The following is a 20,997-nucleotide window of genomic DNA, read 5'->3' as shown; positions in this document are numbered from 1 at the left end:
AAGGGGGCTGTTTATCGTGTACTACTACTACTGTACAACAACACCACAGAGGGGGGCTATAAAAAGCCCATTGGAAGCATCGAATTGGGGGGGGGTGAGTAAAGAAAAGCCCTCGTGCTGAATTTCTGCATCGCTGAATCAGCACCAGGACCATGTACACATGGGAAACTAGCTCAAACATCAGGGACAAAAGGGCACAGGTCTCGTCATGAAGCTGCTCGGCCCGCCTAAAAGGCATTATAGAAAGAGATGCATTCTCGGTTCTCGGGGTATCTTGTGAACTCTTCTACTCGGCCAGCCCCTTCTTCTTGGCCTCCTCCGCCTCGCGCTTTCGAGCAAGGTACCGCTCCTTCGCGCTGGAGATTTCCCCCTCCGTCTTCCTCGTCTTCGTGACCCGTTCCACCTTCTCGCGCTCTGCCTCCTCTTCCTCGCGTGAGCGCTTGAGCGCCGCCTCCAATTGCGCCTCGAGCATCCGCGTCTGCCGCTCCCGCATAGCGCCCTTGCCGCCAGAGCCAACAAACCCGGTGCCAGAACTGCGCTGCGGTCTGCTGTCTTTCAGCCGCGCCGCCTCTTGTCTGACCTGGGCTTCTTTCTTGGCGCCAACGTTGAGACCGCCTCGTAGGAGTTGACGTTTATCAACCACCTGTCCCTCCTCGTTGACAGCAACAGAACCGCCCTTTTCGTTAATCTCTCTTGCGATTTCTGCTTCGGACTTCTCTTTGCCCGCGTCGGCCTCTTCCGGCGCAGGTGTCGGACCAGCTTTGGTCTTGTCCTCGGCCGCCTTCAGGACCTCAGCATGCCTCTCCTCGCCCTTGTTGAGGAGGTTCTTGTAGAAAGCGCTCATGCCACCCGTTTTGTTCTTCTTCGCTTCCTCCTCCTCCCTCCTCCTCTCCTCCTCCTCAATTCGTCGGTTCTCCTCCTGCTGTTTCTTGTACGCCTCTGTGACGAACTTCTCCTTGTCCGCGTACTCGTCGCCCTCGGCCTCCCGCTCCCTCGCAATCTTTTTCTCCTCGGCAATCAGCGCATCGCGTTTCCGCACAGAAGCGGCCTCGAGCAGGCTCTTCATGTATTTGGGCTTCCGCTCGGCGTCCTCCTTTGTCTCCTTCTTCTGAGGCTTGAAAGACTCGTACACGCCGTCGTAGTCGTAGACGCTCGGGTCCAGCTCCTCTGCCTCCTCGGCGTGTTTTCTCGATGCGAGCGAGCTCGAGAGGTCGCCAAACATGGCGCTTTCCTGCTTCTTGGCTTTGCTCGTCGGTGGGTATGTCGGCAATTTGGTCTTGTTGTTCTTTGGCTTTCCGCTTCCGCTCTCCTGTCTGCTGGACGATGAATCGAGATCGAAGCCGCCTAGCTCGTCCAGTGTCTCGATCTTGGTCCCCGGCTTGGGCGCATCGTCGTCAGAGTCGTCGCCACCAAACGCCTTCCGTTTCGCCGGCGCGGGCTTTGATGCGCCTGGCTTCTTGCCAAGACTGAGGCCGAATGACAATCCTGGTTTGCTCATATTCTGTGTTGGTTGAAGGGGTGTTGGATGGAAACTCAAACCAAATCAAGATGCCTCTGTGTAATGACCTTGATTAGTGCACGGTCCATTTGGCAGTCCCACTAATGCGCCCGGCTCTTGCGCCCGGTGCCGGCTTGCAGGCGGCGGGGAGACAGGGTGGGCCCGGATCCGTCGAAGCGGTTTACTGCTTAAAAATATTACTGGAATACCAATGTACAGAGCAACACACCACAGTGATACTGTGCATTCTCCTCATTGCTCCGTAGTTCATGTTGAGAATTCTATAAAAGATATCTATCTTATACACTCACGGTTTGTCGCGGGCGTCATTAAATAAATATATAAATACTTGCGCGAGACTAGTCATCTCCCCGTCTCATTGCCCTGGCGCTGGAACTCAAGCCAAAACTCCTAGCAATGCGCACTCCCCAGCTCTTGGTAGAGACACCAAATCCGTGGAAGTGATGGGATACGAAATAACAAAGGAGAAGTTGATCTCAGCCACTTTCATGGCCAACATCACAGCCGAACGCGGCCCTCGCCACCGAACCAACGTCGAATGTCAGACTCAACGCCGCCATCGCCACCCCTGGCTGTACCACCACGGCTACTGCTGCTTGGCTCATCGTCATCGCCGCCGAGCCACTTGGGCTTCTTGATTTCTTGGAACCATTGCGGAGCTTCAAACGTGTCCATCGTGTTCTTCATGCGATGGCCGAGCGATTCGAAAAAGTTCTGGTCCTCCTCTGGCTCATCGTCACGGTAATGTCTGTTCCTTGCCAGTTGGCCAGGTTGACGATTGTGAACGGCCCGAACAGGAGATCTTGCCGGGGATGCCGCGGCGCCGGTACGTCCGCCGGGAATGGTCAGAACGGGCGCAGACCTTCCGGTTGATTCGAGCCTGGCGAAAGCCTCTTCGCGGCGTCGCAGGGCAGAGTTGCCGCCCAACTCGCGCTCGATAAGGTCTCGACCCTCGCGCCAAGAGCCCGTTCCAAAGACCCTTCCGTCGCCGTTGTCGTCGTCGTCAATGAATTCGCCGCCGAAGCCGAACAGGCGCTTGATCTTCCCGTACAAGCCAAAGAGGGTAGCTGCGACAGGGAGGAGCACAAAGATGGGGAAGAGATAGTCCGCCCAGCGGCCCATCGCGGTGAAATCGATGAGCTGTCCGAGGAAGGAATAGAAACGCGTCTTCTGATAGATGTCCCTGGACAAGAAGGTCATAAAGTTGTAGGATAGAGGAACACTAAGCTTGGCAACTTGGCCGGAGTACCAGAATGCCGATTCGTAGGCCGTGTTGCGTCTAACGAGTGCGCGTCCCCGCCAAGTCTTCACCTCTGTCATGGTGATGAAGGTTGCTGCACACATGTACAGAAGCCAGAGAACCGAGATAAGTTGTCCGGCAAACCCGACCTGTCCTTTTTCTCCGACCCAGTGGTGGACTACCGTCAAGCGAATGACAGACAGTTGGGGGAAGGCCGCCTTGATGACTTCAGACCAAATGATAAGGGCCGAGGCCACCGCGAGAAATGCTCCGAGGGCAATGCACGCATATGGCTCAAAATGATAGTAGTACAGGTATCGTGTGTAGGGTGTGTGGATGGTGAATCGATCCCAGAATCCGGCGTGGGGGGAGGGTGAGCTAAATTCGAGCTTCTTCGAGGCGGCCGAGTCCAAGATAGCCTGCGTTTCCGATGCCTCCTTCAACAGATCATTCCAGTCGTTTACGTAACGGGACCGAGCATGCCGGGCGCGCATCAACCTTCTCGACAAATCGGCCATGAACTTCTCCGTGATGACGGTCGGCAGGGCGCGGCTGTCGACAGATCCAACAGCCGTCCGGGGCTGCGACTCGGGCATGTTGGCGGATTCGACGAGCTCGTCGATCCACTCGCTGAACTTGACGGCGCTACCTGTCTTCCGGCGGCCCAACTCCGACACCTGCAATTCGATATCCTCCAGGTTCAGCAATGAGTCCTCCATTTTTTCGTAAAGTTTCGGCGCACGGATCTGTAGTCTGCGTAACCTCCCGCTGATGGAGGAATACCGGAAAAGCCGACGAGGCACCGCAACCAGCCCGTGTCCCATAAGATAGATGGCGAAGACCAGGCCATAAAAATATGCGAGTGCCATGAAAGATGTCTTGAGTGTTGTGGGACTTGGGTTATATCTGATGAAGAGATACGCGAGTCCGACGGCAGCAGTTCCTAGTACCATCGCATGGTATTGAGCGTTTTGACGAAGCGAGTATTTCAGGCAGTCGTTCGGTTCGCGGTAGCCAGAGTCGGAGTATTCGCCGAGGATGGGAAGAATAAACCTGCGGGAAACGTCATCAGCGCGGGTAGAGACCAGCACCAACAGCAAAATACGTACCATGTCAGGGCAAACGTCAGCCAGTACGTTATCCTCCACGATACTAATAGCAGCCGCTGTGGAAGCCAGATGCCGCGCGTGGCCTCATCGTCGGTCCTAGCACTAGAAGCCAGGTCGATGGGCACAAGCAGCACCATGCATGCGGGCAGCCATAATGCGAAGAAGATGGGCACCAGGTAGAAAGCCGGCGTTGTTCGCAGGGGTAGGAAGTGGCGCAGGATAAGTAGGACGATGACGGATATGAGGAGCAGCGCAAGAAGCGCAAAGATTTCCGAGGGCACTGGCGACGAGGCGCTCACGACGTGGAACATTGTGTTGTTGTCGGGGCAGCGTCCATGGGGTGCTGCGCTGCGACTCGTTTGGGTTCGGTGTTGTTGTCGGTGGTATACGTGAAGGATACGGTCTATGGTCTACGGTGGGTTGCTGGTTTAATGAGCAGCAGATTTCGAGGTGCGGCGGACGTTTGGGGGGGTAGTGGTAAAGCTGTAGACTTCCGAAAGTCTCCCAAAGAAGCACCCTGGGAATGTATTGTTTTGGCATAGGCGATCGGACTGTGACGGGACCAGGCCATGTGCACGGACCCGGGATGCCTGTAAAGTCCGCAAACACGAGGGTTACGTCACCTGTGCAGCACTCGCAGAGGTCTCCTTGCACCATTCGTGTAGGTTTAATTGATGACCTTACCAGACCCTAATCTTCGTTGCCGGAAGATCCGCTCCCCCCCCCCCCCCCTCGGGAGGTCGTCGACATCAAGCTTCGCCCCCTGTTTTTGATAATGATAGGAGTGGCGATCTCTCTGGGGGATACTTCTAGTATGCACTAGGCACCTTGGTTCCACATGGTTCGCCCTGCTAGGACCGGTGACTAATACTATCCAATATGGTTCACACGGTGTTCTCATGGCTCCTGATTATGGTTTAGAGAATGCCGCAGTTCAACCGTCAATAGGTCAGCTTGTTTGTTAGCCATGTGAAATAAGGTAATACAAGACTCCTACGACAGCAACAGCCGTATTGAGGTACGACCACAAGGCGTTTCCCCTACACAATAATATCCACACACAGTCGTAGAAACACAGCTACCATCTTCGGTGGTTCTGCGAGATGAACCAAGGCTTTCGCTGCCCCTTGAACTTGAGTCCATGAGCGGGACCTTGATTTCAACGTCATTCGGAAAGGACGATGTTTGTCATCAAGGAACGATAGAGGTGGTTCAGGGTGTAGGTAGTTTGGTCATCAATCAAAAATAAGATTCTATCGGTTCTACTTGGTGGCCCTGGTTTCTTGAGGGGTTTATGAAAGTAAGCAAAGACATTGGGCTCGAGAGGTTGCTGTGACCCGATCGCTAAAGAAGGTATTTGGACATCCTTTGTACAAAGAACCTCGCGCGATCGATCGATCGAACGAATATTAGCCTATCAGATGGATGGCGTTCTGTTGGCACATTTGTACACAAGTCAGGTACACGTACCGCGAGGAGGATGTATCGATTGGCTGAGCTGATCCGCTTCTTTTAACGTATCTTGTTTCTCACGAGAATTGCCTCAGATGATCAGTTCGTATATGCGCCCACTTGTATTCACTGGAAGTACCGCACGGGAAGGAGTTCTCATGTATGAAAAGGTCTCAGAGCAGGTATACTCGCTTGCCGGGTAGCTTCGGTTCAATGGACTACCACCAGTGCTGAAGCAGTCGCATACGCGTCACATCGATTTGGACCTTGTCCTTTCTCAGAACTCCGATGGTAAGAGTCAGCAGTCTTTCCCAAAGGGCAGAATGCCAAGTATAGCGGTTCACCAGTTCATCTCGGGACGGTGGTCGTATTATAAGGGTCGAAGAACTACACCGGGTCCATGGCCCCTTATCTTATTTTCGAGTGGTATGAGCAACCGCCAACACGTATAGTTTTGGTAGCCAGAGCTGTTCTTTTATAGAAGCTTCAAAATTCAAGCAATCTCAATTCATCATCAAGACAAGAAGGGTTGAGCCCTCGATTTCAAGAATGTCGCAAAAAACTGGCATTAGTAACCGTGAATATGCTTCTAGTCCAGCGGCACGCAGGTGTTGAGGAGAGACGGCCAGAGAGACGGGAGAGGGACTCGCCTTAGCGGCTATGACCAAGACCCCTTGTCATCGGCTGAGCACATCCTCACAAGACTTCAAGCAGCAACGACAGCCCGTCAAGCCATTTCTCTCAAGACAGACGCCAGGAGTAAACATAAACCCCACAGGGCAAGCGAAGCCGTCAGGTAGCCAGAATGCCCTCACAGATCTGCAGCTGTCGACCAGTCCAGACGCTGTCAGGTTGTTGAAGTTCGCCAGCCCATAGGTAGCTCGACACAAGCTCAAGACGAAGCCTTCCAAACGACATTACAATCACTCGCACGCAATCCCCTCCCTCCTCCTCTCAACGTTTGTTGCCCAAGAAAGTGAGTCGAGAAGAGCAAACAACTAAACTCGCGTTTGGATTCCAGTCGTTCTCACGCCCAAGCCCCCCCTCCGTTCCTGACCCCAGGTATTCACAGTACAGTACATGATTGAAGAGGAAAAGGAAAAAGAAAAAAAGTTTCATACGCTCGTCCCCTTCTTCTGTCTTTACCCCCTTTAACGGCCTACACGTATTCATTCCATTGTCACCTCCATGTTCCCCTCACCTCCTCTTCATAACTCTTCCCGAATGACCTCCCCTACCCAAACATGGTGTTCGCAGGTGGCATGCATATAAGTCGTCGTCTTTCATCCCGAGAGCACCCCCTGTTCTCCTGACCCTCCCAGAAACGAAAAAAAAAGACCCCGACCGTCATCCAGATGTAAAGAGAAAACATACCCGACCGCCAGTCACCGCCGCAGATTCTTTTTGCGCCCTACGTGATGCTGGAACCAAGGACTTTGCCGAATCCCAACTCCATACGTCACCGCACAGAAAAAAATACAGACAGGAAAGCAAATTGCCAATTTTTTTTTCTTTTCGTGTGGACAAAAACGAACCTGGTCTACTCTCAGCGAGGTTATTTTTCTCCTTCCGAAAAGGCAAGGGGGAGATCAGGTTCCCCCCCGCGGAATGTATAGACGAAGTATGCAAAACCGAAGCCCAGTGCTGCATTTGACCCCCTTAGAGAGCAAGTCGCCATGGCCAGTACCCTCCAAAAAAGTCTAACGCACACTGATGGCTTCCTCGTCCCCTCGAGCAACCCCGGTTCGGCAAGGATGCGCACGTGAAAGCTCATCTGGAGCCTCCAAAGGCAAAGCTGCCGAACACTCCGCCTCCTCCGCCCGGCGTCATTGGCCCCATAGAGATGCCGTTGGTATTGTGCGACTGCGCGGCGGGTGTGCTTACGAGGCCAACGCTGGCGGTATTAGGTGTGCTCGGCGCTCCGTTGTGCTGGCCGTTGGGACCCTGGCCTTGCGTCGAATCCTGGTTCCCGCCATTGTTGCCGAACGACAGTCTGTCCAAGACCAACAGCTCGGGAATGCCCAAGCCCCAGACCTTGCCGACGTGCTCTTCTGGGATTTCTCCGTTGAAGATCTTGTCCCGCATCTGGAAGAAAACTTTGCCCGTGAGGAGGGAATCGGAACCGGCCTGGTGCGCATTCCCCACTCGCTTAATCTTTAGAGAATCGGCGATGTTCTCGAGGCCAGACTTGTGTTCAAACTTCTGGAGGATGTCGGCGCTGCTAGGGTCGCTAGGAGTTAGGAGCCCGGAGTTGTGGAGACGGATGGCATGCTTCATGAGGTGCTTAACATCATAAGCCGACGGGAAGTACAATTTCATGACTTGATCGAAGTCCGCCTCGTCGTTGGGGAGGTCGTTGCATGTGAGGAGTTTAGTAAGGTAGCCAAAGTCGTAGCCTCCGTGGAACGAGATCCATTTCACGTTGTCAAAGCATACGAGGCCGGATGGAATAAGGAGGGAGGCGAATTCGTGGGGGTCGATACCGTCCCTCTCGAGAGAGGCAAAGTCGATTCCGGCACTGGATAATGACTCAATCGATTTTTCGTTGTACATGTCATCCTTGACAGAGAACTTGAAGTTGAACTGCCATGCGTAAGGGAACGGGCCTTGTGACGCCGCTCTTCGTTGAGCTGCGCTCAGTTCGATGTCCTGCTGAGAGTTCGGTCGCGCGGGCGGGGTCTCGCCGTCTTCGTTGAACAGCGTCAGTCCGATCTGGATGACTTTGAGCATGTCGACATTGGTTCGCAGGCATTGGTAGTGGTAATCGCTCTTTCCCCTAAAAGAGCCCATTGGCCGGGACACCACGCCTGGGAATTCCGTATCCTGTATTTCAGCTCGTCAGCTTCGGCTTCATCGACCTGGGTGTTCTACGGGCCCGCTAACCATAGCGATATAAGGGTACTTATCGACAAGCTCCCTCAGCACCGCCATTTCCTCGTGGAGGTTGTGCTTCCACACTTCCCTTATCCTCCCCTTGTTCTGCGTCGTCCGCGCCGGCGCAGCGCCGTGATCGAGCGCGAAGTTGTGTTGCGGCTGGCCGTGCTGTTGCTGTTGCTGTTGCTGCTGGAGGCTTGCCGCGTGCGCAAAACCCATCCGCGCAGCATGGCTCCCCAGCCCGGTGTCGGCGCCGATAGGGAAGCCGCCATTCAGGCCGGGGGTGCCGCTGAGGACGTTTCCGTTCGTGGAAAAAGGGCTGATCTGGGCGGCATTCGCATTGAGGTAGGAAGGGTTGGCACCCAAGGGCGGTCCATGGCTAGGGCCGTGGCCTTGCGCGTGGGAGGAGAACTGCTGGTGGTAGGGCGAAATAGTGTTTGGCCCGCCAGGGAACCTAGGCAGCTGTGGCGGCATAACAGATTATGCCTCTCGTGAGGGTTGTACAAAAGATTCGTGATTCACCGCGTTGTCGAGCGAAGGTGCGTCGGGGATTGAGGGGCTGTGGACGATCCACGGCCCTGCATTTGCGTCTGGAGATGCGAGTAATGGGACGGGGACTAGCAGCAAAAAGAGCTCCTTTGTTCTTGGCCGTCGGTCGTCGGGAATTGGTTTGGCTCGTGGAGAATCGTCGAAATTTCCTTCGGAGAATCAAGATATTCGCTTCGATTGATGTCGTTCGTCCGGGGGTCGTGGGAAGCAGAAGCGCTTTCAAGAACGTCTGGTGATCTCGGATTTGGACAGAATGTGTGAATGAGGCCTGAAGGCTTGCTCTGGTCAACCAGTCCCATGGACGTCGAGGGATGGTCTGTGCGGGGCCTTGAGCCAAAGAGGTACGTACCGCGGTACTTGCCGACGACAACATCTCAAAGATCTCCAATCAGCTTCCCCCCAACTCGACTGACCACCACCGAAGCGTCCATTGTTGTACGGCAAGACGATATCAACACAGCAATCATGCAGCCAACGAGGTATTCGCATTCGGAGGTGCCCAATTGATGTTGGGGAAACGTGACTGGACCGCTGACACTCCTCCGACACCAGGTTAGCAATGGCGTCCGTCCGCGGACAGAAGCCCAACATTACCGGCTTCGACATGAGAGCCTTCAAGGAGGCCGCCGGCCAGCCCAGATACGACCCCTGGGAGAGGGCGTTAGTACACCCCAAGATACCCTTTTAGCGACGCTGCGGCATCCGCTGACGATTGAGAACCACAGAGAGGCCTGGAGATACAAGGGCCCCTTCACGAGATTCAACCGTTTCAAGGGATCCTTCCCCGGCCTCGGCATCGCTACCGTTGCCTTCGCCGGCTACTGCGCCTACGAGTACTTCTTCCTGGCCGACGATCACCACCACGGCGACAGCCACGGCAAGGACCATCACTAGAGGGCTGCAGACGGAGAGAGGGTGAGGACGGAGGAAGGGGGAGGAACGACTGCTCCGATGTACATTTGCCTCTCGAGCCGGCAGACCGGCTCGTTGGAAGGGTCTCGATAAGGACGAATTGTGTTCCTGCGATCAAAATGCAGCGTAGCCATGCGACACATCTAGGGAAACGTGTGTTGTGGCCGTCGAGGACTATCAGTTAGAGACTCGTCTTTGATCTTCAACAGCCTAATGAACCGGGCAAAGAGAAAGTCCTGCTGGCTTCTTGTATCCAGGCGGCAGAAACTGATAAACGGATCAGTCACGCAAGTTCCCGTAGACAGCTTTCTGATCTAATTAGAGGTTCCCTACGTTCTAGGCGCCATACTTGAGGTTCGCAACCGTGAAGGGTCGCCATCGCCGACGCAACTGCAAGGTTGAATTAAGGTAACGCAAACTAGAAGATGGGATGGCCCCTGCCAAGCATCCTCTAAACTTGGGCGCCTGCGCCATCAGGATGGCTATGCAGCAACCCGGGCAGCCCGCGATGGCGCGTCCTCTCCTTTTGGAATGAGCCTGTGTGCCTGAAAGGAGCCATCCCGTCCCTCACGTCTCCGGCTCTTTTGCTCGTCCATTCTTCCACTGTCCAATTACAAAGGAAAAGACCTAAAGAGTAAAAATAAAGATAGAAGCAAAAGCTGAAAAAGAAAAAAGAGAATAGGCACGCCCCGGGCACAAGTCGTGGCGCAGATGTACCTCATCCGCAACGCCACAAATCTCATAATCGGAGCCCAGCTTCCTGTGCAACCAGGCTCACGTGGTCTACCTTTGGTTGCTTACACAGCATTCTAAACCAACATCTTACTCTCTCGGACCTTGACGACATGTCCAGGGCCTCAAGTTAACATACACGAGTCTTACTTGGCGAAACTTCAGCCAGAATAGGCCGCGACGCGATCACATTACGAACAAGAATATGGATAGGAATCATCAGATCTCATTGCACACGTTCGATAATGCTGTTCATTCTCTAGGTCTCAACTCATATGAGGAGGTATATGCGGTATTTCGACAAAACATTAACAATGCCAGCTTATTGGTATCGGTTTTTAACTGTTCAATATGCCAAGGAAACCCCGTCCAGACAACTCCGTTCGGAAACAACCAAGTAAACGCCGTCATGCCGCAGAGATCGAACTTCGATCTAGCGGGTATGTCACCAAAAAGATATAAAAAAAATTGAAGAAATGCCAAAAACACCGATCAATAGAGCCCATGGCCATTGACCGCGTCCAGCGCATTATCCACACACGTCTCCAGCTCCTCCACACGATGCTTCAGCCCACGGTTCTCGTCTCTCAACAGATTGACGGTATCCCACGCAGCCCGCTGGTCCTGCCCGCGGCAATTCGCGCACGACGTGGGGCCGCCGTCCTGATTTGCGGTGTCCCCAGTAACGCCTCTCATGAGCTTCTGGAAGACGCTGACCTGCTGGGGCGAGGGCTTCTGGACGGACGACCGCGACGGCCTCGGCGGGCCGAGCGCGTTGGCCTTTGGCGCTTGCGGCGTCGGTGACATGTCCACGATGCTCCCCTCGAACACGCTCGGAGCAGCAGTGGTGGGGCTCCGCGACCTCGAGAAGACGCTGGCGTCCTCGACGCTCTCATCGTCCGTATCACAGCCCGCGCTCTTCCTCCACTTCCGCCTGGCCATGTCTTCTTCGACGCCGAGATCTTCCGATATCGTGGACCCCTCCGAGAGGGGTCGGTTTCGTTCGCGCGCTATCCGCTCCTCGTACCTTGCCTTCTTTTCGGCGTTCAGTTCCGCCATGAGCTGTTGCATCGACTGCTCCTGCTCGGCGACCTTGGAGGCCATGTTTTCCAGCTGGACTCTGAGATGCTGAATCCGCGTATCCGCCTCGTCATGCTCCTCGGCCTGGGCGTCTTTCTCTGTGCGTAGCTCCCGGAGAGCTGCATCCTGTCTTTGGTAGGCGCTTTGAAATCTCGTCAGCAGGCCGATGGCGGTGGCCTCGAGGTTCTTGAAGGCTGCCGGCGAAAAGGCATCCCGGTTGGTCGGGGATGAGGGAGGAAACAGTGCATTCTGAATGTCGAGTGAAAGTAGTTCCTCGTCCTGCGTGGGGTCGACCTGGGGTTGAGCGTTTTTGGAGAACGGCGAACTGAAGAAGGCGAACCGTGACGTGCTCGGCGAAGTTTCCTTGGGTGTCCGGCTGCTCAAAACGCCCCCTCTTCTGGCGTCTGACGATCTACCACCACTCTTGCCATCTCCTGTGAAAGGCATGTTGACCGATAAGGGACGGCCACTCCCTCGCTCAAGGGATGGCGAAACAGTGACTTGTGGAATGGAGCTGTTGCTATTGTTGTCGAAGGAGGATGAAGGAAAGTTTGGGGCCGATTGCTGTCTTTGATGATGAACTGCGCGTGATTGGGGAAAGCTTCGATGGGAGTTAGAAGACGAACTGATATGAGCCGGGCCGGGATGGACAGGCGGCTTGGTGTTTATCGTAGCACCAGGAAGAGCGCACGGAGAGGCAGGATCGTCTTCTGCACCAACGCTCGAGGGTCCATGTGCTTGGTGTCGGGGCGTCTGGATCCCGTACATTCCAAGACGCTGCGTGGGTGGGTGTGGGACGGACATTGGGGAGCCGGGTGTGGAGGGAACGGTGGCAGCGTGACGACTTAGCATGATGGGTTAATGTTTCGAGTGGATCGGCCAATATCTCCTTCTCTGGACTTCCTTGCTGGCCGGCTGGGGGCTCGCAGATTTGATGGTAGCGGCCAGCCCAGGGAATGCCGACTAAATGGATCAACTCGGGCCACGAACGGGATCTTCCTTTGAGCGACTAGGACCAACCCGGCCAAATGAGGAGCTTCCGAGGGAATAACGTTGGAACTTGGAACTCGGATGGACAAATCGTTGACGCTTGTAGCGGCGATGATTCAATTTAGACAAAGGGGACAGACCTCGGGCGAGAGTAGGTAGACGCCGGGGCCCCTTGCAAGCGAAGCGTTGGACGAACTGGGACAAGTTGGCAGACGATGGCGACCACAAAAGCCGCATGCACCTCGCCGCGGTGCGCTGGCTTGTGAACGAACGCGGCGGCGGTCTGGTCTCCACGGAGCGCTCGAGTGCGCAAGCAGCTGTCGATCGATGACAAGGTGACGACAACTTTTGCCCTGCTGGGCGTCGGCGGCGCGGCCTAGAGGGAGACGTCGAAGCTGTCAAAGTCGCAGGTGAGTAAATCCATCCGCTTGTGGCTGAGATACAAAGGCTTGCTATCCCGTTTCAGAAGCGTAGTGACGATTCAGAGGGGCCGGACACAAAAGGGCAGTGTTGTGATGTGAACCGTTGCCTTGGGCAGCGAGTTATGTCGTGCAGGGGATAGAGAGAAAAGCGGGAGTCTCGATGCAATGCTGCTTGATGTTTGATTTCGGTCAAAGGGACGCGAAAGCGGGTGGACCGTGTCGGGAATGGGGGATAGAATAAACGCCAGCTCGTGACAACTTGAGCACAGGTAGTATGAGTATTATGTATGCAGAAAGGTTGCGCAAGTGGGCAGGCAGTCTGTCATTTGGAATCCAATAACAAAGAAACCTGCTTTCTCGGATCCGAGCTGTGTGGCTGCAGACATCAAGAAACGAGGACGCCCGCCCCCACTGCGGTCTACACTATTGCAGAAATGTGTGTCTGGCTTCCACGAGGTCAAGGGCCACGGGCTGGCTGCAGGGCGTCGACGTTGGCTGTGGACGAGAGCGAATGATGGGAGACAGGGGTTACAAAATAAAATAAAAGCAGCCTTGGTTATCCGTACTTGACGCCAACCGGGAGGGGGAGTATCTTACGGTGAGGTCAGGTCCCTGATCAAGCGAACCAGAACGATCGCAGGCGACGTCAACATCAGTAATTGGAGGTGGCTGGGCATAAAGGACCCATCAACAGCCCGCTCCCCGGGCCTCGGTACCGGGGGAGACGTACGAACAGCCACTCAGTCCTGTACACGCATTCGAAGTGTCTCAGTGCAGCCAGTCATCATTGGACCGCCCACGCAGCCTTTCCACAACTAGTCATATCTTACACAAATGGTATTGTTGTTGTTGTTGTGGTTATTATTGTTCAGGATGATGATGTGTTGTATCCAGCGCACTGCCCTTTGCATATGGCTAGGTAAGTATTCGGCCTAGAGCACGCCCCCCATCGCTCTTGGTCCGTGCCATCTCCGTTGAACCCTGGAAACACCCCCAAAAGTATGTACTTGTTTGTGTCTGTGCAAAATAGTGGAGGATTCTGCATGTGTTTCTGCTTACGATTTTGGGGTTTGGATGGGCAGAGTTGCAACTGCTGCGGTTGCGTAGGTGGCACTATTTAGACAGAAACACAGACGGCAGCAAGGTCCAAAGGTAATTCTTCCGGCTCTTATTCTTCCGGTTCTTATCGAGCTGACGATCAACATCCCCCATGGCCGCTGTTGGCAGTTGCTGATCTCCTCCCCCAAAATCATCAACAACATGGGATGAGTCAAGACCCCAAAGCACGCGGGCACGTTCAGCCTCATCATTATACATACTCAACCGCCCTAGACCACAAGCAATGGTTCTAGGTGGCCGCTATCCCGGGCCCCGAAAGCAACTCTACGTGCTCGAAACACCGACGCACTCTTTCCTCCCCCGTCTGCCGCGCTCAGGCATGCGGAATGCATGCCATGCGGGGCGCCTCCTCTATTCAAGGGTCTAATCTAAGGAGCACAACCGGCGCTGGACTGGCACGCCCGGAGCAACGTGCTTTATCTGCTCCCTTTGCCGAAGCCCATTGTCTCGTCTATTCAAAGAAAATGTGTAGAGGTGGTGTCCGCGTTTGACGCGGCATCTTGGATACCGCATTTCCATCCGCCGCACGTACCATCCGCGACTGTCATGATCGATGGCTGGTGGTCATGGAGGCCCTGTCTCCAACGTTCAGTCAAAGCTTAGGTTTGCCGTTATCAGAGACAAGCCGTTGTTTCAATGCAAGACGACCCCTTTCTTTTTTCTTTCTTTTTCCCCTCCTTCCTTATATACAGTATTTCCAAGTGGGAAGCGGCGTGGACGCTCTTACAAGCAACATTTGAGCCTTGTTTTCCCGACGAATATGCCCATGGGCGGAGTACAATTGGAATACTCTTGGCCTTCGATCTCTCGACACTTGACAGTCGGTTTCGATGTTGACGTTGGCGAACACCGTGCTCTTGAGACATGATCTCTTCCTCTTCGTCCGCCATAGCATATGTTTCAAAGACCCTTGCAGTAGTTCGCCATACGCACATGGCTAGATCTCGAAATGCTTGACTTGGAGGGGGGGGCTTGGCAACATGATATGGGGTCCTCAAAGTGCCCGAAGGCTTTTATTCATGCCGGTCGTTATGATGTACGCCCGTGATGTACTGAGCCCTAAACCTGGCTCGTGGGATGAGCCTACCAAACCGTGCTCAGCCCATTAATGGTATCCCAAACCAACGAAAAACCCGACCCAGCAGCGCTCCGGCAGTCTCCACCAAAATCTCGTCCGCAGCGACCAACACCCTTTCTCTAGTAGAAAGACTCGACCATGGTGTCCTTGAGCTTGGTGTTGACGTTGTCCGGGCCCAGGCCCTCGCCCAGTCTGAATACACTCTCAATCACGCTGAGCTCCGTTGCCGTCGTGTCGAGGCCGGTGACGGCCATCCAGTCGTTGACGACCATGCCGGAACCGACGACGTTGCTGCCGCGGTTGACACTACCGGCCACCAGGGGGACCTGCAGCAAGCTCGAGAGCTCGTCCTGGTCCTGTATCGATGTCTTGGGGTGCACAAGGCCGCCCTGGTTCGTGAGCGACATGTACGAGCCCACAAGCACGTTGTCGGCAATGGTCTGCCTGAACACCTCGACGCCGAGCACGTCGGCAATGATCTCCTCCGTCTCACGCTCTAAGTCCGGGTGGATGAGGGCGATGTGGTCGTTGCATACAATGACGTTGCCGAGGGCCGACAGACGCTCTTCTATTCTCTGGATGCGGACTTCGTCTGGCAGGGAGTTGCGGAGATGTTGGAGCTCCTGATCTGATGTCGTGTTCGGGACCAAAAGACCCTTGCGGTTACTAGAGCCTCGCAGGTCAGCCTGACTAGTTCACGAGTGCGCCGAAAAGAGATGCACGATCCTATCGCGTATGACTTACCCAGCTGTTAACCGGCCGATGATGCGGACGCCGGCAATGCTGGCCCGGCAAATGGGGATCACGCCTTGCAACTCAGCCTCGAACACACTGTAAAAGTTCTCGCTAGCGCCGGGAGCGACGAGAGCGTAGGAGTTGGTGAGGGTTGCAAAGCAACCAATCCTAAGGAAAAGAAAGGCACACCAAGGGTCAGCACGTCTGGTCTGGCAGGACATCGCGGTGCAGGTGAAAGAAGCTGCAGCACGATAGCGGGGTCGTTCCGGCGGGGCTTTTTTTTTCTCACTCGTTGGAATTCTCGAATTGCGCGCGCACCGCCATGTTTGTGTTTGTTATGGGAGTGTTGACTGTCTGAATGGTGTTTTGGGAAGGGGAGGTTATCGGGGTATACGAGGGAAACAGTCGTATGGGATTCTTCGTATGGAAATGCCTGCGCAGGCGTAGGAAAAATTGTCGTCGTCAAGGGTTCTGTCGTCAGGGTGTTGCTGATGGAATTTTTGCGGCGGCGGAAGTCGCAATTAATAAAAAGCGACAATGGAGAGAGACCAAAGGTGGGGGGGGGGGCGCACCAGAGCTGCCCGCCGCTTCACCTCTTTCTTTCCAAGTTCGCCTGGAGGGGAGGGGCGGGGGCGCCTTCGGGCGGGGCGGGGCACACCGAGCGACCTGTGTGGACCCTGATTCGCCTCAAGCACTGAGGGTGAAAAGAGTCAATGAGCTGCTTGCTGTATTCGTACACTATGGCAGATGAGTCACTCCGCATCATCTTAATCAAGCGAGCAATGGCTGGGTTGCTATTGCTGTAAGGCCATCCGGCCAACCAAAACTACCTGGTCAGAATTCCCGTTGTGTTGCGCATGCATTGCCACTCTGACTCTTTCGCCTGCTCTCATGCCTGATCAATCGTTCCTAATCCGAGCTAGCCCCAACCAGGTCCAAACCCAGTCATTGTCGGTGCCGAAATCCTGCAGTGGCATCAACCCCCCCCCCCCAGGTTTCTGTTCATTGTGGTTCACGCTTTGAATCACACCGTCAGTTCTTGTCATCTTGACCGAGGTCTGAATGTTCCACTAGAGAGCCGGCTGTTTGATATTAGGCGCCTGTGCTACGCCTCTGCTGCACAGCATTAACCATACATAGCCCTCGTCTCCTTGTGATTGGCTACGAATTCGTCCAAGTCGACGTGTACCCGTAACCCCTTGGACGACATGGTGTTGAAGACAGCTCTGAGTTCAAACTCATCCATGACATTGATGAGCGTCGTGTACGCCTCAAGAGCAAGGTCCTTAGACCATGGGCAATGCCTTAGGCCCCTGAAGAAGACGTCCTTTGCCTTGGCCCTGAACTGCTTCCTGGCGTAGCTGAATTTGATATAGCATCGCCAGATATCCGGGTTGGACCTGCATGCGGGAGTGTTAAGTGCCCGCTCAAAGGCTGCTTGTGTAGAATGCACGTTTCCTTTTTGCAATTCGTAGCGGACTGCAAAAACGCGGTTGCTGATGCAGTCATTACCGTTTGCGAAGGCAACCTTGCGAAGGATGTCACGAACAGGGTCATCGATGCCAAACGTGGTCGATGCCCAGGAGAAGAGACTGATGAACATTGTGTTGCGTGGGAAAAGCTCGATGAACTGACTGAGCTGTTCCCTCAGATAGGCACGACGGAACGGTCTGCTGCACGATTAGCTTTGAAACTCTAGGAGAGGGTTGGACCTGCTCACCCCCGGCTGGCATGATGGTACAGAAGCCTTGCACCAGCTTGCAAAAGTCTCTCGTGTGTTGGAGACATGGACTGACCTCGGGTACAAAACTCCGAAGACAAGGTCCATATCCTTTCCATTGCAGCTGAGATGCTTCCTTGCGCTTCAGACGTTGGTTCGGAACCTTCTTGTGACGTGAGATATACGAGTAGTGCAAGGCATTCGGCGGTGACGATGGCATCATCTAGTTTTCCACTTAATATTTGGCTTTCCAGGCTGGCCAAGAATGACTGGTGTGCTTTGAGAAGCTGAGAGGGGGCCGCAACCACGGCATCTTTAAGCGCGCCATCCGTTGCCGCACATAAACGCGCAATAGCTTGTACGTTATTTCCAGCATTGAGGTCCATCCAGGCCCACGTCCTCCATAGCATCAGCCCGCCACTGCTGTTTGAGGTCTGCAGTAACGTTGTTAGTACTTCAACCCACGAGAGGACTGGTCTGATCGGGGGGTCCACTCACAGAGATCAGTCCAGTAGCTGATGCGACAACCTGTTGGCCAACTTCTTGTCTTCCGTAGGCAACCTCAGCAAGAGCGTATGCATTGTATAATCTCAGGTTGGTAGGGTCTTGCTTGATGAACGCTTTGGCACGCTTCTTTATGCTGCCGGGGTCATTGATAGCTTCGATCGACAACGAATATTCAGCCAGCTCCCCAAGTCCCTTCGAGCTCGCCAACAACCGAAGAGCATTGGCAAGCCAGGTCAGGTCTACTGGCCCATCCAATGTTTTTGATGTGCTTGTCCAGCCGGAAAAAGGCGAAAACCAGTCAGAGCCGGCAAAGAGTAGATCAGGCGACGCTGCAAACCGAGATCCGTCTTGTCTGAATACTGGTGTCTTTTTGGACTCGTCCATGACATCAGGTTCATTGGGCTTCAGGAGGACATCGTTCTCAAAGAGGCTCATGCTCCCTACGACCAGCATATCGTTCTCCGCTGCTTCCGTCCACCCACTCGTCCGAAACGCCGGGGGCAGGCAGCAAAACAGTAGGAACGCATCGACGAGCTGTTTCCAAATGGTAGGAACGACCCCTGAAGGTATGATGAAGAGCATCTCCTCGATATCAGAAAACATTACAACGCGGTATGGGTCCTCTTCAGGGACATCATCCGTGGCTCGTGCTGGGGTTCTCGCGTTCGTTGCTCGAAGCCGCTCAGTCGCACCCCAGGACTTATAAACGTCCCGAGACCCTTGTATGAAACCTTCGTCTCTCCATGGTTCTGCGAGATCGACAGCCCCGCTTGCCCGGACGTAGTAGTCCCAGCCAAAAGCACTCTTCTCCCCTATACGTGGGGATTCATCCTCCCAGAAGTCTTTGAAGGAGTCGATTATTTGTGATGGCGTCCTATCATCGAAGTTTGAGGGTCGTTGTAGGTTCAGCTCAAGGAGTGCCTGCCATGCAGCAATCGCCAACTCGCGGAAGCCAGCACTGTATGCAAATCTCGTGGCCCTAAGAAACACGAATATCATCTGCTCATAGCGTGAGGTGTCTGAACAATTTGTCGAATGGCCCGGATCGGGTGACGCGGAGACCTTGCCTTGCTTGGAAACAGCCCGCAGTCGGTTGATATGCATAGCCTTGATCTCAGCATACTGAAACGTTGACATGCTTGTGAGTTTGTGGTCGACCCTGGATTTCCACAGGCAAAAACTTGAGTCGTGTTTCTTCGCCACTTCCTCCCAGCGATTGTCAAGTTTCGAGGTCGACCAAACTCTGGAGCCCTCGAGCATTAGGCCGAGCAACAGCCGCTCTTCATCCTCAGGCTTCTTCGCTTGAGCTAATGCAGACTCGAACATTGATATCTTGATCTCTGCGAAGCTGTGAACTTCAGCTTTTGTTACATCTCTATCCAAGCTTTGCCCAGCGTTCAAGAGTACGTCCTGATGCTTGATGAGCTCAAGCCAAGCCTCAATGTTCTCGGGGTGTTCTTTGACTAGGCGGGATAGTTGAACCGAGCGCTGCTTGAGGGGATTATCCATATCAAGATCTATCTCCGCTTGGGAATCGGAGTCAAAGTCGATATCGCTGTCGGAAAACTCGTGGGCCTTGGCCTTGCCCTCGATGGATCGGTAAGAGGGTCTTTCGTTCCCAGAGGACTCTGACTCCTCGGTGCGTCGTCGCTTCGTGGAAGTACTCAGTGGAACAAAATCTTCCTCAGCGCCGCATGATTCGATTTTGTTGGTTTGATCCCGTAGTCGTATGCGCTTCGGCTTGCCTCGATGAACCTTGGCTTGGAACAGTGCCCTATCTCTCCAGGTCGAACTACCTTCTCCAGGCATTCGAATGCTAAAGCGCTCCTGCGGACCATCTCTATGAACGACCAAGTAGCCATCGGAGCCGAGCACACGTCCACGGTATCCACGATGGTATATTGGCACGCGCGAACGATCGTTGCCACCGTATCTCCTGATCAAAGGGTCGCCCTTTTTATCGAAGTAGAAGTTGCTCTCAGTGGCCTTTTCGTCTAGGGCTCTGGGCATGTCTGGCTTCTCAACCAGCGGCTGTTCCTGACTACGGCCGTGACTGCCTTTGCGATGGTGGTGACGGTGCTCTGAGCGAAGTTTCGCACGGTCATGGTGATGTCGGGACTCGTGGCGAGGCCGTTTCTCCCTGACATATTCATCATCATCATCCTTGTGATTGCGCGAATCTGTGATGTTGGGAGGCGTAGGGGCCGCAGTTTTGGGTTTAAATGACGAGAACTTGGGCACCGTCAACTTTTTCCTCTCAGCCTCAGACATGTTGACGACGCCGGTCTGCACCTCACCGAATCATAGTCACACCCAAACGGAACTCAGTACTTTTGGCTGTTTCTAGCGACGGACCGATTGCGCGCTATCACTTGGGGTGTAATAGCTACCGCCTAGATGTCGCTGTGACTCGACGTGGTTTAGGTATGTCGTAGAATACTGTGGCGCGTGGCGCGTCCTTGATTGTGGCGGAAACGGGAAGTCAACCAGCAGTCACCAAGCAACGACGATTCGAGAACGTGGACGGGGTTGGTCCTCGCACTGTGAACGGTGTGACAATCACTACCCAGTATAGATAGGTACGTTGCGCCGTCCAAAGAGATTGGGCACGTGTGTGTTACGAAACGAATCCAACGGTGAATTGGGACATCAAACCAGATGCATGTGGGGTGCGTGGTGCGGCTGGCTACTGGGGAACCCGACTAGGCCCAAAATGCCGGGTTCGACCTCTGAGGCTGAGGCCCAGATGTCTCTGACCCAAAACACCAAAAAACGAGGCCAAACAAACCCGCCCGAAGACCAGTGGGCTGTTATGGGATGAGTGCAACAGTCGGGCGACGTGTTTTGGTCTTGAGGGTGAGGCTGTGATGTCTTGACCCATAGTCGTGATAGTTAGCGGTGAATCAATGCTGGGTCGTCTCGAGGGAAACCGATAAAGCCGAGAATTTTCCGAGACGGT

At 54.4% G+C, this 20,997-nt stretch overlaps 7 protein-coding genes across 7 annotated transcripts; 1 reads left to right on the top strand and 6 right to left on the bottom strand.

Moving 5' to 3' along the window:
• Positions 1-286: 286 nt before the first annotated feature.
• Positions 287-1,498, bottom strand: GLRG_03735 (coiled-coil domain-containing protein 55; the record flags this gene model as incomplete). The annotated part of the gene is made up of 1 exon (XM_008094420.1): positions 287-1,498. One exon carries the CDS (start codon positions 1,496-1,498, stop codon positions 287-289), a length of 1,212 nt encoding a protein of 403 aa, XP_008092611.1.
• Positions 1,499-2,017: 519 nt separating this feature from the next.
• On the bottom strand, positions 2,018-4,179 carry GLRG_03734 (LMBR1 domain-containing protein; the record flags this gene model as incomplete). The annotated part of the gene is made up of 2 exons (XM_008094419.1): positions 2,018-3,812; positions 3,869-4,179. 2 exons carry the CDS (start codon positions 4,177-4,179, stop codon positions 2,018-2,020), a joined length of 2,106 nt encoding a protein of 701 aa, XP_008092610.1.
• A 2,911-nt stretch (positions 4,180-7,090) lies between these two features.
• On the bottom strand, positions 7,091-8,668 carry GLRG_03733 (CAF1 family ribonuclease; the record flags this gene model as incomplete). The annotated part of the gene is made up of 2 exons (XM_008094418.1): positions 7,091-8,143; positions 8,204-8,668. 2 exons carry the CDS (start codon positions 8,666-8,668, stop codon positions 7,091-7,093), a joined length of 1,518 nt encoding a protein of 505 aa, XP_008092609.1.
• A 634-nt stretch (positions 8,669-9,302) lies between these two features.
• GLRG_03732 (NADH-ubiquinone oxidoreductase B12 subunit family protein) lies at positions 9,303-9,637 on the top strand (the record flags this gene model as incomplete). The annotated part of the gene is made up of 2 exons (XM_008094417.1): positions 9,303-9,403; positions 9,469-9,637. The coding sequence occupies 2 exons, from the start codon at positions 9,303-9,305 to the stop codon at positions 9,635-9,637; spliced, it is 270 nt and encodes an 89-aa protein (XP_008092608.1).
• A 1,242-nt stretch (positions 9,638-10,879) lies between these two features.
• On the bottom strand, positions 10,880-11,914 carry GLRG_03731 (uncharacterized protein; the record flags this gene model as incomplete). The annotated part of the gene is made up of 1 exon (XM_008094416.1): positions 10,880-11,914. The coding sequence occupies one exon, from the start codon at positions 11,912-11,914 to the stop codon at positions 10,880-10,882; it is 1,035 nt and encodes a 344-aa protein (XP_008092607.1).
• Positions 11,915-15,195: 3,281 nt separating this feature from the next.
• Positions 15,196-16,135, bottom strand: GLRG_03730 (eIF-6 family protein; the record flags this gene model as incomplete). The annotated part of the gene is made up of 3 exons (XM_008094415.1): positions 15,196-15,742; positions 15,821-15,979; positions 16,101-16,135. 3 exons carry the CDS (start codon positions 16,133-16,135, stop codon positions 15,196-15,198), a joined length of 741 nt encoding a protein of 246 aa, XP_008092606.1.
• Positions 16,136-16,937: 802 nt separating this feature from the next.
• Positions 16,938-20,309, bottom strand: GLRG_03729 (uncharacterized protein; the record flags this gene model as incomplete). The annotated part of the gene is made up of 3 exons (XM_008094414.1): positions 16,938-17,481; positions 17,532-17,965; positions 18,030-20,309. The coding sequence occupies 3 exons, from the start codon at positions 20,307-20,309 to the stop codon at positions 16,938-16,940; spliced, it is 3,258 nt and encodes a 1,085-aa protein (XP_008092605.1).
• Positions 20,310-20,997: the final 688 nt, after the last annotated feature.

This window comes from Colletotrichum graminicola (genome assembly GCF_000149035.1).
Source record: "Colletotrichum graminicola M1.001 genomic scaffold supercont1.11, whole genome shotgun sequence".
NCBI classification, from domain to species: domain Eukaryota; kingdom Fungi; phylum Ascomycota; class Sordariomycetes; order Glomerellales; family Glomerellaceae; genus Colletotrichum; species Colletotrichum graminicola.
Note: the sequence above shows the minus strand (reverse complement) of the source record. Positions and strands in the feature narration are given on the sequence as shown.